Genomic DNA, 11,768 nt, shown 5'->3' on the forward strand with positions numbered 1-11,768 from the left:
TAATTGTCTGATGAATCAATAATGAAGATAATTTGTTGGAGCCGTGATCCTTTTTTGTGATCTTACTGAAACCTTGGTTTGTGTGAGCCAGTGTGAGGAAAATCACACCTGATTCTAGTTTTTGTGATTGCTACTGAAGGCTCAGACCGCACTGCAGAGACTATTTAATCTGAGTGATTGTGAGGCAGGTGAAGGATGGTGCCTCGGATAAACGCGTTCACAATTGCACTTGGGGCAGAGTTTTAAAACAGAAGTTTCAGAGACAGCCTTTTGTGAGAGAGCAGCTTCTGGCTGAAGAATTATGGCTCAGCCTGACTGCAGAGAAGAGAACAGCTACTCCTTGAGCAGTGGCATCATCACTAATCTACACTCCTACTTTGGAAATAGTCATCTAGTGAATAACTTGATATCACAAATACCAGCCGTGAGTATAAGAGAGGAGCTTTCTTCAGAGTTTTTCACGCTGGAGAACAGCAGTGCACAGGACAGCGGGGGCCTTGATGAGAGCAGGGGGTCTCTGAACCAGCTTGAGGATGGCGGGTAAGGGCCACATGGTGCATCTTGAAAAGTTAAGACAGCTTTTTATTTTACATAGGATTATGGCAATGAAATATGTTTGTTCTGTTCTAGTTCTCCCATAGACATATCTTCTGCCATTAGGGCGGTGGCCTTAAAGAGCACATGGAATCTGGGGAAAATGCACTCAATACCCAAGTTGTTCTCAGTTCCTAGCCTTGGAGAAGCCAACTCAACTTTGTCCGTGTTAGATGAAGAGGGCAAAAGTTCAGAGGGGTAAGAGAGGCTGTAAACCTATTGTATTTATAATCTGTGTACAGGTAACTAAAAGTGGCTTTGCTTATTCAATCCAGGGTGGTAGATTCAGATGATGAGGAAGTGCTGAGTATATCATTCCAGTCAAAGTACATCCACATTTGTAAGTTTACCTTTCTACTTGAGGCCCCTTTGTCAGTCACTGGAAAGTGTATCATTTATAGCATTTTTAAGTACCTTCTCTATCTTTCTCCCTTTGCTCTGCAGTCCCACTGTATCAGGACTACTGTCTGCAGGCGGTGAGAGATGATCTGCACAGACTCAACAAGAGTTATGTGTCAGAACTGATAACGCCCCAGTATCTGCGGGGTCTGCAGCCCCACCTTATCGCTCAATGCAATTTCCCTCAATTAGACCCTCCTGAAGCAACTCCATCCTCACCACCACCTCATCCTATTAGGGTGACTCCATGTACCCTTTGGCAAGATCTGGATGAGGTGAAGACATCTGGCCTGCTCAAAAGCTTGACTATCAGAGAGATTCGCCTTCAGGAGGTGTGAAAAGCTTTATTTCATACTATAATTCAAACATGACTTAACTAATTTGGAGTGATAGTGATAAATATGAAATGATACTATTTATTAAAAAAAAAATAATGAACAACACAGAAATGTAGCAATGATAATTATTGGTTGTTATTATTGTCATTATACAGCAGAAAAGCAGTTGTAGGCCTGAAAAGTGGAGCTCAGCTTTACACTGTCCTACCTGCTGCACCTTTTGGGAGCCGCCTCGTACTGATATGTATGTTACTGCTGGATTTTAGCAACATATAGCATTTAGCATCTTGTACTGCAAACACTGGTGGATATTCTTGCAGCTAGTATGTTAACGTTAAACATTTACCTTTAGCATTCATTTTTAGTTTCTTAGCTTTCATAAGCATATTTGGTTTTAGTTTTTACTAATGATTATTTAGCATGTCACTGTCTTCAGTTGAAATATTAGCCTTAATGTCGCTACAGTAAAAGTACAATTTATGGACTGTACTTGTGAATTAAATGTCATTTACAAATCCCATGAAATGACCAAAACCAACAGTCGGTCTTAATATATTCTGACCTCCCTGCTCAGCTCCCCACTTGTTCAGTCCTGTCTTCTAAAAGCAGGTCACGAATGTATTTTTAATTTTTATAAAATGCCCAGTAATGTTCATAAACAGCTGGGCACTGTAAATTTCAGGAAATCTTACTTAAAAAGGAGTTAATGGTGCATTACTTTGGGAACGTTTACAGCTGCAAATGGTGCATTTTTAATAGTTTCGGAAAATGGAGGTTTACAGCAAAGAGGACTGAGCTATCCAGCTTTGACTGTTCACAGATGATGTATTTGGACCAGTTCAGTGGTGTTTTTAGTTTTTCATGGGATTTTGAAGATGGCAAACTCAAAAGCTCACCAGCCTTATCCTTTTCAATTCTTCATATGTAAGGCTCTTTTAAGGTTTAGCGTCACAGTTAGAACATCCAGAAAAATAATTGTCTCTCTCCCTCTCATTTTGTTCATTTCAAGTCGATGTTTGAGTTAATCGGATCTGAAGCGTCTTACTTGAGGAGCCTCGGAGTTGCTGTCAATCATTTCCATGCATCAAAAGCACTGAAACAGACCCTGTCTCAAATGGAGCATCACATTTTGTTTTCCAACATTCGCAGAGTCATGGCAGCCAGTGAAAAGTGAGAGCTCCGCATACACTACCACTTCTGTTTTTGAACAGGTTGTGTTGACGTTGATGCTGAGCTTGTGTACTCCCTCTTCTAGGTTTCTCATGGATCTAGAAATGCGACTGGGAGAGAGTGTGTTGATATCTCAGCTTGGAGACATTGTGCTCAAGCACTGCCCAGAGTTTCACACTCTCTATGTGCCATATGTGACTAACATGATGTACCAGGAGGCCCTTATCAACCAGCTGCTGTAAGTCCTGCTCTGTGCTTGACACCACTGATGGTACTCCACACCACCAACCTTCCTCATAAGCCATATTCAGTCACATCTTCTTTTTCAAGGCAGCAGAACAGAGACTTTCTGTCCTTGCTGAAGAAGCTTGAGAGTGACCCAGTGTGTCAAAGACAGAGCCTCAAGTCTTTCCTTGTCCTTCCCTTCCAGAGAATTACTCGTGTTAAACTTCTGCTGGAGGTAGGCATCTGATAAGAGTTCAACAGTAATTCAACACGGTACACAAAGTTTCATAAGCCAAAAGTTGCTTTTGTGTGGGTTTTTTTTTTTTTTTTTTTTTTCTTCTTTCATTTTTAGAACATTCTGAAACTGACTGAACCAGACTCCGACTCAGCTTCATATCTTGAAAAAGCAATAGAAGCCATTCATGAGGTAATACTGTTTACTTTCAAGTGTTCAGATCTGCTCATTTATGCTAAGACTGATGTGAAAAGAAGAATGAGATGATTGGAGAGAGTGACATGGTTGGGGGGGGGGGGGGGGGGGGGAGTGAAAACTGTAGTTTGAGGTACTTTTTTAAAGCATTTCCATTTTTCTTCATACTTCTACAGCACTACAGGCTTTTCTTCCCAATACATTTATTTTGATATCAGTCGCTGTTTCACCTGCAGGTTCAGATTCAAAATCTAATCAAAGAAATGATGTATTATCAGAGGATAACATCAGACTTAATTGATTCTCAGGAGAGAGTACACAAGCAACCCAGCACTAAATTAAAACTAAACCCACCTTCACCAGTTGCATGTATCAATAACTATAATCAGATAACACTCACTATTCTGAAATGTTCATTCTGCACGAGGTACATTTTTATGTGAATTTCTTTGTAACAGTATTCCTACACTGGTCACTGGTATTTCTACTTAAGTAAAAGGTCACAGGACCACTTCACCACTGTTTTGTTCTCACCAGATAGTGGCCGAGTGCGACAGGGGGGTCCAAAAAATGAAACAAATTGAGGAGCTCGTCTGCTTGGAAATGCTGCTGGATTTTGGCAAAGTTAAGGTGACAAATTTACTTTGTTTTTCTAAGAGACTTTATAAACAGATTTGCTTCCATTGTGTAACCTGCAGATGGCAGTAACCTGTAACAAACTGCCCCTTCCTCTCTTCAGTCAGTTCCTCTGGTCGTGAGCGGGCGTTTTATGGTGCACCAGGGTCCCATGAGGCAGCTGACTGTGGTGGGCACTTACAACTCCAAAACGTCATTCATCAGCATCTACCTCCACCTCTTCAATGACCTCCTGATCATCTCCTTGAAAAAGTACCTGACAAACACTCACTACTGCAGAAATGGGGCAATTACTAGCAATACTTTCCTTTTTTAGCACATTGAAAAGCAAAACTACATTTAATCATAATAAATAAACTGTTTTATTTGAGAATACACTGAACTGCTGTTGGTCACTAAACTGGACTGTTTTCACTCCATCATGTTTAGGGATCAGCAGTTCATAGTTGTGGATCATGCTGAATTCCCCACACATGTGCGCATCGAGCATCTGAAGACTGAGATTCTGGGTTTACCCCCAGACTCCTTCCTACTGCATCTCTCTCACAGTCAAACAGGACATCCAACCGCCATGATACTTCTTACTTACACAAGGTAAGAGCGAATGTCCTCTATAAGGTGACTCATAGCAGCAGCCAGTCCTGTATCTGTGATTCCTGTCTTTTAATTTATTGATTTTTACTGCAGGTCAGATAAAGAAGCATGGATGAAGGTGCTGTCGAGTAAACAGTGATGGGCACATGATGGGTTTTGATTTTTAAACATCCAAATTGTGTTTTAAATTGCACATTTAATGTATGCATTTTGATAACTAACAAACTTTAATGTTCTTCACTTTTAGGATTTATCTTAACTTGATTGCACTTAGTAATTGATAAAGTTCTTGCTCTACAGTTTTATGACACAAAGCATTCTAACATGCACCTGAACTCATCACAATTAGACACACAGCAAGTGAGGGGATACTTTTTATTAACTGGGTTGTTGTGGGGTGTTTTTTTTTTTTTTTTTTTTTAAAAACCTGTGTTAAATACTGGCCTTTTAAGCAATGTGCTTTAAAGAAAATAAAAGATTTTCTGACCTTATTATACCAGCTTGATGCAACATAAATTTCTCAACCAGATAAAGATGGTAATAAAATAATGTAACAAACAGACCCTGAGTTTCTCCACTGTGAAATGGTGACAAAATGATTACAACCCTGGAACAAACAACTTTTTAAGAGTACTGTTTTCAGATTAAATGAGCACACAAAACAAAACAATCATGTAAAGTGGACGCGATGCCCAAAGAGGTGCTTAGTGTTGATTTCTTCCAACTAAACCATGCCAATAAATACTGAATACTGTATCTCAGTCTTAAAGACTGGACAGTAATGGCATTTCATCTTTATCCCATTAATGTATAACCACAATCCCAAACAATATCTTGTATTATGATTTGGATACATAAGATGGGACAATGCTAAGACTTTTCCGAATAAACAATTGGGGAAGCCTGTGTTCACAGCATTATTAAGAACAGTCCATTCATCTGCACAGCAGCCTCATCCTCATCCTGAGGCTTTCCCAGACCAGCTGCTAAGTGCATTCCCCCAAAGGCAGACACCCAGGGGTGGCACTACCTGGACTCCAGTTCACCAACTGTCTCCTTAAAATCATGCTTGCTATTAAAGTAGAGTCACTGTCTCCTGCTGTGAACGGTGGCCGACTGATCCAGCTGTAACACAGTCCTGATGCCACAGCTGCTCTGCCAGGCAGTTGAGGAGCGGGGCTACGTCACCCAGCCCATCACTGACCTCCCCTCCCATCCGGAGCAGCGGTAACCTCCATGTCTCCTGGAAGTCCCTCACGTCTCTGTCTGCCACATCACAGTGCATGAAGAGATCAAATATGAACAAAGGATTAAGGACAAACACCCTTCTGCATATTGATATAGACAAAAAATATATTAGGGAAATTAGCATGTTTTAGCAGCATACACAGAATATCAGAATTTATATAATGAGTATTTTGTGTCATATCCCACTTTGCATGCAGAGTGGAGTTCAGGGAGGCTCAAGCACATAACTGTGTTAGTTAATTTATTAAAATGAAAAGTTAAAAAAAAAAACACAAAAGGATACTTGGTGCCAACCACCAGTTTCACAACTCGGCCAAAAGGTGGTCCGGTCCACTTAGCAATTTGATTTGACAAATCGTCAAAAGACGTCCTGTCAGTGAAGGAGAACAGGAAAAGGACAGCATCCACCTGCTCCTTACAGGACTGGGAGAGACAGAGGACAGTGATTTGACAAAAGGTCTGGTAGATTGCAAGTATTTTTTATCTACAGTATAAGAATATAAAGTGAACACAGTCCCACACGTGGTTCTGTTTCTCATTAGTTCACAACTCAACACAGGAGTATATTTCATACATACTGGGAGCAAATGGTCAAATCTACGCAGGGCGTTCTCTCCACAGTCCCACAACTGTAGACGGAAAAAAAGCACTCTGCCACTCTCTCTCAGCTTCACAGGCCAGTACACCACTGTCGTCTCGATACCTTTAATAACAGAAGATAAATGTTACATTTGTAGGACTTAATTTAAAAAATGTGAATTTTTAGTTGTATAATTTACTTTGAAAACATTCAGCTAAGTCACAGTGATTCCGCACCCACTCAGAAAACCAGCAGTGTTTGTAACAGACCTCTAAACATTCCTTTGGTAGAAATTTTATATTTTTATCAAAGTCAGGAGCATGTCGCAAAGTCGGGAATAGGTCCTGATGAGTTGGCTCTCCCACAACAGGTTGTAGTCTTTAACTATTTTACATGAGCAAACAGAACACAACAGCTTGTTGCTTCATCAGCATAGAGCAGGGACCTACCTGTTGTTTCATAGTGCGCATAAGGAATACTCAGGCCTGCCAGACGTGCAGCGAGAGTAGTTTTTCCAACTCCACTCTTGCCAGAGATGAAGATCTTATAATGAACTGTGTCCACAGCTACATGTGGGGGCATCACTGGAGACTCCAACAGGCCTGAAAAAGAGGTTTTAAAAGGACTACCCATATTTCAGTAGTCAACCGATATGTGAATGTATTCTCATACTTTCCATAATTTAGATTAGTCTCTGAATATAGATTATTACCACAAAGGAAATTACTGAACCAACAGCAGAGAGGATGACAGTCTGTCTTCCTGCATGAATCCATCACTGTGATGCTGTGTCACAGACTAGTCCCCAAAACTTTAACAATTACACCAAGTAACTGACCATTAAGCTTTACTTTTGGCTTCAAAATAGTCTCTGGTCAAAAAATAACTTTGTACACCAAGATTTATGGTTTCTTATCCTTTTATGACAAATTCTTATGAACTGAATAATGTCATTCCTTTTAATTTTACATGATAGCATGCAAATAGCACCTATGCGACTACACCTGTGCTGATAGTGTTTATGTAATCATTTTTGTGTGTGTGTGATTTCATGTTGATTGTCCAGTACACGGTCAGCTAAAGGTTTTAAGTAACATGTAACTGTCTTTACCTTTTCCTCTTCACATAACTTCAAACTCAAACATAAGTTGTAGAGCAATATTTCTTTAGTCTCATAAGAAAACTTTTGTCTTATACCAACTCATTATAACAAAATCAATTTCATGCCTTCATAATTTTCAGTATGTCCATACACCAAAAATAACCTGTGAGAGGCTCACTTTATGGACCCCTTCTCTGGTAGGGATAGTGTAGATTTCTAAAATGCACATTTATCTTCCAGACACATTTTGTGACCTATTTTCTAATGAGGGACTCACAGCTCAGATGATGATAGACACGACAAAAGTTTCTGTGAACTCTGTGAAGGTTAGTTATAGTTCATATCTATTATTACATATCTATATCATAGATACATATCTATTAAAAGAATGAAAAAGTAAAGCAGCACGTCCTTACATTTGAGAAGCTATTAGATTTTAGCAAGTTTGCAAGAAAAAAAAAAAACTTTAAAATGATTATCAAATAGTTGCCAATTAATTTTCAGTCAACCAACCAATTAATCAACTCCTGGTTTCAGCTCCACTTGTATTTTCTGTTGGATAGTTCAGTCTTTAACAAACATTTTGTGGGCTTAACATATGTTTTGAATGTAAAATCTTAATTTGTAAAGTAACTAAAGCTTGTTGGAGCTTTAGTGAAGTAAAAGTTTAAAGTAGCATGAAAACAAAATACTCTGGCAAAGTAACTCAAATTTTAATTTCAAATACAGTATTTGAGTAAATAGACTTTGCTCACTTTGTAATTCATGCAAAATTGTTTTTCATACCGAAGTTCTTGCGTCTTTTCTTGTGTAGGATCTTGTTGAAATATTCTTTGCTGTCTTTACATCGATGCCAGTCGGCTACTACGACCGATCCGGGAGGAGGAACTTCTGCCATGTTGTTGGTGATGAAGCTAACTGAGGTAGCACCGCAGGGAGGACAGTTTTGTTCGGCAAAAGACAAGACGCTCGGTTCATGTAGCGGCGGTAGCCAGCTTTTGAAAGTAATGTTAGTATCAAAACATTACAGCCAGTCTTACTGACTACAAAGCGCTTTAATGACAACAATAACTGTGATCGGCAATTAACATTTTGTATTTCAGTTGCAGCCACCCGATAAACACTTCCGTAAACTAAAACGTCCCTTGACAACCGCTGCCGTCACTTCCGTCCGTTCGTAATGTTGCCTTCAGGTGCTTCAAAAAGTCGTCAATTACGCCTTTTTCTGGCGCTCACCTGTTGTTTTTGGACAAAAAGATGTATTTAATTGAGAAGTGGCATCTCTTACAACACTAAAGGCAGAGTTTCAGCAGACTAGCCCGAGGTTGTGCAGCATGTAGGTCAATGGTCAATAGCATATAGGTCACATAGTTCTTTTGTTTCTTTAATAGATAATTGACTAGCGATGTTTGAAAAGCCAAAAGGTTGTTTAAAAACATTTCTTGTTTTTCTAAAGGTAATTCCAAAATCTCCAAAGACCTCTAAGCAGCTAGTGAAAATATATTTTTGGCAGGACGCCATCTTTGTTTTGATTTGGAAACAGTTGCAATTTGAGAAATAGATTAAAAATGTTTTTTTGTTTGTTTTTTTTATTGTGCAATGGATGTGTTTTTGAACAGCCACTTTGGTTTTTCAAGCATCACCTTTTAATTATCTATGAAAATAATTATCATCTATTATCAGAGAAACACATGGTTACCCTTGTGATTCAACTGTGGCTAGCAGCTAACAACTTCAGTTAATTTATCAATTAAAGTTGTGTAAATTAATTTCATCGATTTTGAGCAGGTTTCTCTGCCATCCACTGCTGCTTAGTCATAGAAAATCACACTTTTTAAAGTAGTATTTGCAGTGTTGGTGGGTCCATGTCCACTGGATGAGGTTTCTCACATTTCCGACGGTCCCTGAATGATGGACTTGTGTGATTCTTTCGCCAGCCGCTAGAGGGCGCTAAAGTCTGGCGTTTCACAGGAGGGTCACTGAGTGGTTTAGTGCGGAGGTTACATCTGGAGATTACAACAGAACAACAAAGACAAGAAATTAAAAGCCAGTTAGATTTTTGTTATATGACGAACATAGAGAGAGAACAAGGACTAAAATACCCTGTTAGCTCTGACAGTCAGGACCCCACTGCTCCCCATAGACATGGTCACAGACATGGGATCCACATCTGATGGTAGTTCACATCTGTGAGAAAATGTATTTGTGACAGTACCATCTTCTCCCAGCTGCATGGCAAAAACAAAGATTACGAGAGCATTGAAAGGAACAAATAAAACCAGGGATACACTTTACTGACCAGGGGTGGGAATCAAACTATGACAGAGGTCAAAAATCACAAGTACGAGATAACATTTGTAAAACTGCTGAACTCCCTAAACCCTTTGTGCTACAGCTAAAGTCTACACTTTTTCTAAATTACAGTTTTATTAGAATTTCAGGCCTGGACTTAAACTTTTATGGTTGCACAAACAAGACTTTAAACTTTGAGAGGCTTATAATCCAGCCACTTTATTACATTCATATTATTAATTTAAATGCTGGCCTTCATTCACTGTTGCAATGCAGGTTGTGAACAATTATCTTCAGTCCCATACTCATACTGCCTGTACTCCCTATACTACTTTTTAAATTCTGTATGCGTCACTCAGCTGTCTAATAACTCACTGCTATGAAAGAGCTGCTTCTGTGCTGTTTTGTAGCTACTGTAAAGATTACATCTGCCGTTTTCCACATCGGGGCCGACTGCATGGCTCACCTTCTCAGCATGGACCTCTATCAGGTTGTTTGAGGATGTGATGATAACATCCTCTGGAGAAAATTCACTCACATCGACTGTGAACTGAAATATGTCTCCAATCGCCTGGATCTTCCCCGTAGGATATGAATGTCCTGCAACAGTCATTTATAGCTTGTAAAATCCGTTGACTGAATAACATACTGTACATTCAGACACAGTTTTCTGAGCCCTTACTGATTAGCTTTTTTTTCTAAATCATGTATCTGTGTCAGTCTTTGTTCAGCTGACCTGTAAATTTGTGTTCGTTGATGCTCTGCTGAGGTTTTGATCCTGAATCTTCAGAGTGAATATCTCGACTTTTCTCCATACAGGCTGAGGAGGTGAATTGCCTCTTTGCTGACTGTATCTATAATCCAATAGAGGTCATTCTAATCTAGTGAATTCTCCCTTGTCTCTGATAAAAGTGTCACTGTATATGAGTCTTTTATAGGCTACTGGGAGCTTGTGGGTGCCATGGGGTGCGGGTGTGGATATGTCTGGGTCCCTGAATGATTCAGATGGACTGGAACATGACACAGATCATAGATATTCAGTGTGTCAGAACTGTTGTTGAACTGTTGTCAAGGGGTCCAAAATTTCTTGCCACACCCCTGACAGAGAGCCTATGGGTCGTGGTGTTTGTGTGTGAGAAAGGGAGTGAAGGAATATGTTATAATTATCAAGTGTGACATTGCATGAGCTCTCATCTTCAGCTTTAAGCCAAGAAACGCGACAACACGACAAAATGCAGTGGGTTTTACATTATGAAATTGGGATATTTTTTTAAGGCTGTGTAAAGAAGCAAAGAAGGAGTCTCCAAAATGACACTGTACCCAAACATTTCTGGTGAAAACCTACACGCGGGGGTTTAATATGTCTAAGTGGCAGTGGTGTGATGGAGCAGAGTTGTGTGTAGGTGTGACATTCTGCTCCACCTTGGCAGAGTCAATGAGGTTAATCAACTCCATCTGGACGACAGGCGCCACCAAAACAAGCTCTGCGAGGCTGCACTGCTGAAGAGAAGAACACTGTTGGGTAAAAGTTGAAGTGCAACATTTGTTTTAGATTTTCGGCAGTCTTGGTAAATTAATGTTGTAGTTGGCCAGGTACTGGTGACAGAACAAAGTTATTTGTCAACCTGTGTCAGAGGGGTTAATACAGTTATGATCCTAGAGGTCTATGTAGCAGCATTACATATATGATGTAAGATTTTATTTTTAAATTAGCTAGAGAAATGTCAGAATTACTGCCTGTGTTTTTTCAGTACATTTAGGCATTGTTTATAATACATATTTATAATTTGTACTGGTTGTCATTTCTGTTTAAACGTGATGAGTGTTTTCATCATTGTTTAATATAATGATCATCTGAGCTTAGTGTGTTTGCATTTTAATTGCTAATAAACACAACGTAAAGAAAAATCAGTAATCTTTAAGGTATTTTGTTTAGTGTTGGAGAAACTGAAATTTGATGTGATGATTGCACTGGATGAAAAATGAAGGAATCAGTAAAAGTTACAATCCATCCAGTCGCTGAGGTATTTCACCCTGTTCTACAAATGTAAGCCTTATGGTGGCACTATTGGTAAAGACAGGGAATCACCAAAGTGTAAAATTTCATGGCAATCTATCCAATAGTTGTTATGATATTTCACTGTTGAATGATTGACAAAC

The 11,768-nt window shown here is 39.4% G+C and overlaps 3 protein-coding genes across 3 annotated transcripts; 1 reads left to right on the forward strand and 2 right to left on the reverse strand.

Moving 5' to 3' along the window:
* The first annotated feature begins 172 nt into the window (after positions 1–172).
* LOC139631229 (rho guanine nucleotide exchange factor 19) lies at positions 173–4,793 on the forward strand. The gene is made up of 12 exons (XM_071495262.1): positions 173–540; positions 631–792; positions 870–934; positions 1,039–1,325; positions 2,341–2,501; positions 2,587–2,739; positions 2,832–2,961; positions 3,079–3,153; positions 3,694–3,786; positions 3,896–4,044; positions 4,222–4,386; positions 4,480–4,793. The coding sequence occupies exons 1-12, from the start codon at positions 302–304 to the stop codon at positions 4,523–4,525; spliced, it is 1,725 nt and encodes a 574-aa protein (XP_071351363.1). The 5' UTR covers positions 173–301; the 3' UTR covers positions 4,526–4,793.
* cplane2 (ciliogenesis and planar polarity effector 2) lies at positions 4,541–8,468 on the reverse strand. Its single transcript, XM_071495266.1, has 5 exons — positions 8,103–8,468; positions 6,664–6,816; positions 6,213–6,337; positions 5,918–6,057; positions 4,541–5,711 (listed from the first exon to the last, which is right to left on the reverse strand). Exons 1-5 carry the CDS (start codon positions 8,212–8,214, stop codon positions 5,462–5,464), a joined length of 780 nt encoding a protein of 259 aa, XP_071351367.1. The 5' UTR covers positions 8,215–8,468; the 3' UTR covers positions 4,541–5,461.
* Positions 8,353–10,530, reverse strand: LOC139631232 (heat shock protein beta-7-like). Its single transcript, XM_071495265.1, has 4 exons — positions 10,345–10,530; positions 10,075–10,208; positions 9,419–9,544; positions 8,353–9,322 (listed from the first exon to the last, which is right to left on the reverse strand). Exons 1-4 carry the CDS (start codon positions 10,421–10,423, stop codon positions 9,317–9,319), a joined length of 345 nt encoding a protein of 114 aa, XP_071351366.1. The 5' UTR covers positions 10,424–10,530; the 3' UTR covers positions 8,353–9,316.
* Positions 10,531–11,768: the final 1,238 nt, after the last annotated feature.

The sequence above is a fragment of the Trachinotus anak genome, unplaced genomic scaffold, assembly GCF_046630095.1.
Source record: "Trachinotus anak isolate AG129_WGS33_773 ecotype Australia unplaced genomic scaffold, CSIRO_AGI_Tana_v1 ptg000013l, whole genome shotgun sequence".
NCBI lineage: Eukaryota > Metazoa > Chordata > Actinopteri > Carangiformes > Carangidae > Trachinotus > Trachinotus anak.

Excerpts from the sequence above, each read along its gene's own strand:
- LOC139631232 (XM_071495265.1), bottom strand. The coding sequence starts at position 10,423 with ATGGAGAAAAGTCGAGATATTCACTCTGAAGATTCAGGATCAAAACCT. Across the intron at positions 10,209-10,344 it reads CAACGAACACAAATTTACAG|GACATTCATATCCTACGGGG; the intron begins GTCAGCTGAACA and ends TGACTGTTGCAG. Across the intron at positions 9,545-10,074 it reads TAGAGGTCCATGCTGAGAAG|CTGGGAGAAGATGGTACTGT; the intron begins GTGAGCCATGCA and ends TTTGCCATGCAG.
- cplane2 (XM_071495266.1), bottom strand. The coding sequence starts at position 8,214 with ATGGCAGAAGTTCCTCCTCCCGGATCGGTCGTAGTAGCCGACTGGCAT. Across the intron at positions 6,817-8,102 it reads GAAAAGACGCAAGAACTTCG|GCCTGTTGGAGTCTCCAGTG; the intron begins GTATGAAAAACA and ends CCTCTTTTTCAG. Across the intron at positions 5,712-5,917 it reads AAACTGGTGGTTGGCACCAA|GGTGTTTGTCCTTAATCCTT; the intron begins GTATCCTTTTGT and ends AATATGCAGAAG.
- LOC139631229 (XM_071495262.1), top strand. The coding sequence starts at position 302 with ATGGCTCAGCCTGACTGCAGAGAAGAGAACAGCTACTCCTTGAGCAGT. Across the intron at positions 935-1,038 it reads GTCAAAGTACATCCACATTT|TCCCACTGTATCAGGACTAC; the intron begins GTAAGTTTACCT and ends TTTGCTCTGCAG. Across the intron at positions 2,740-2,831 it reads GCCCTTATCAACCAGCTGCT|GCAGCAGAACAGAGACTTTC; the intron begins GTAAGTCCTGCT and ends TTCTTTTTCAAG.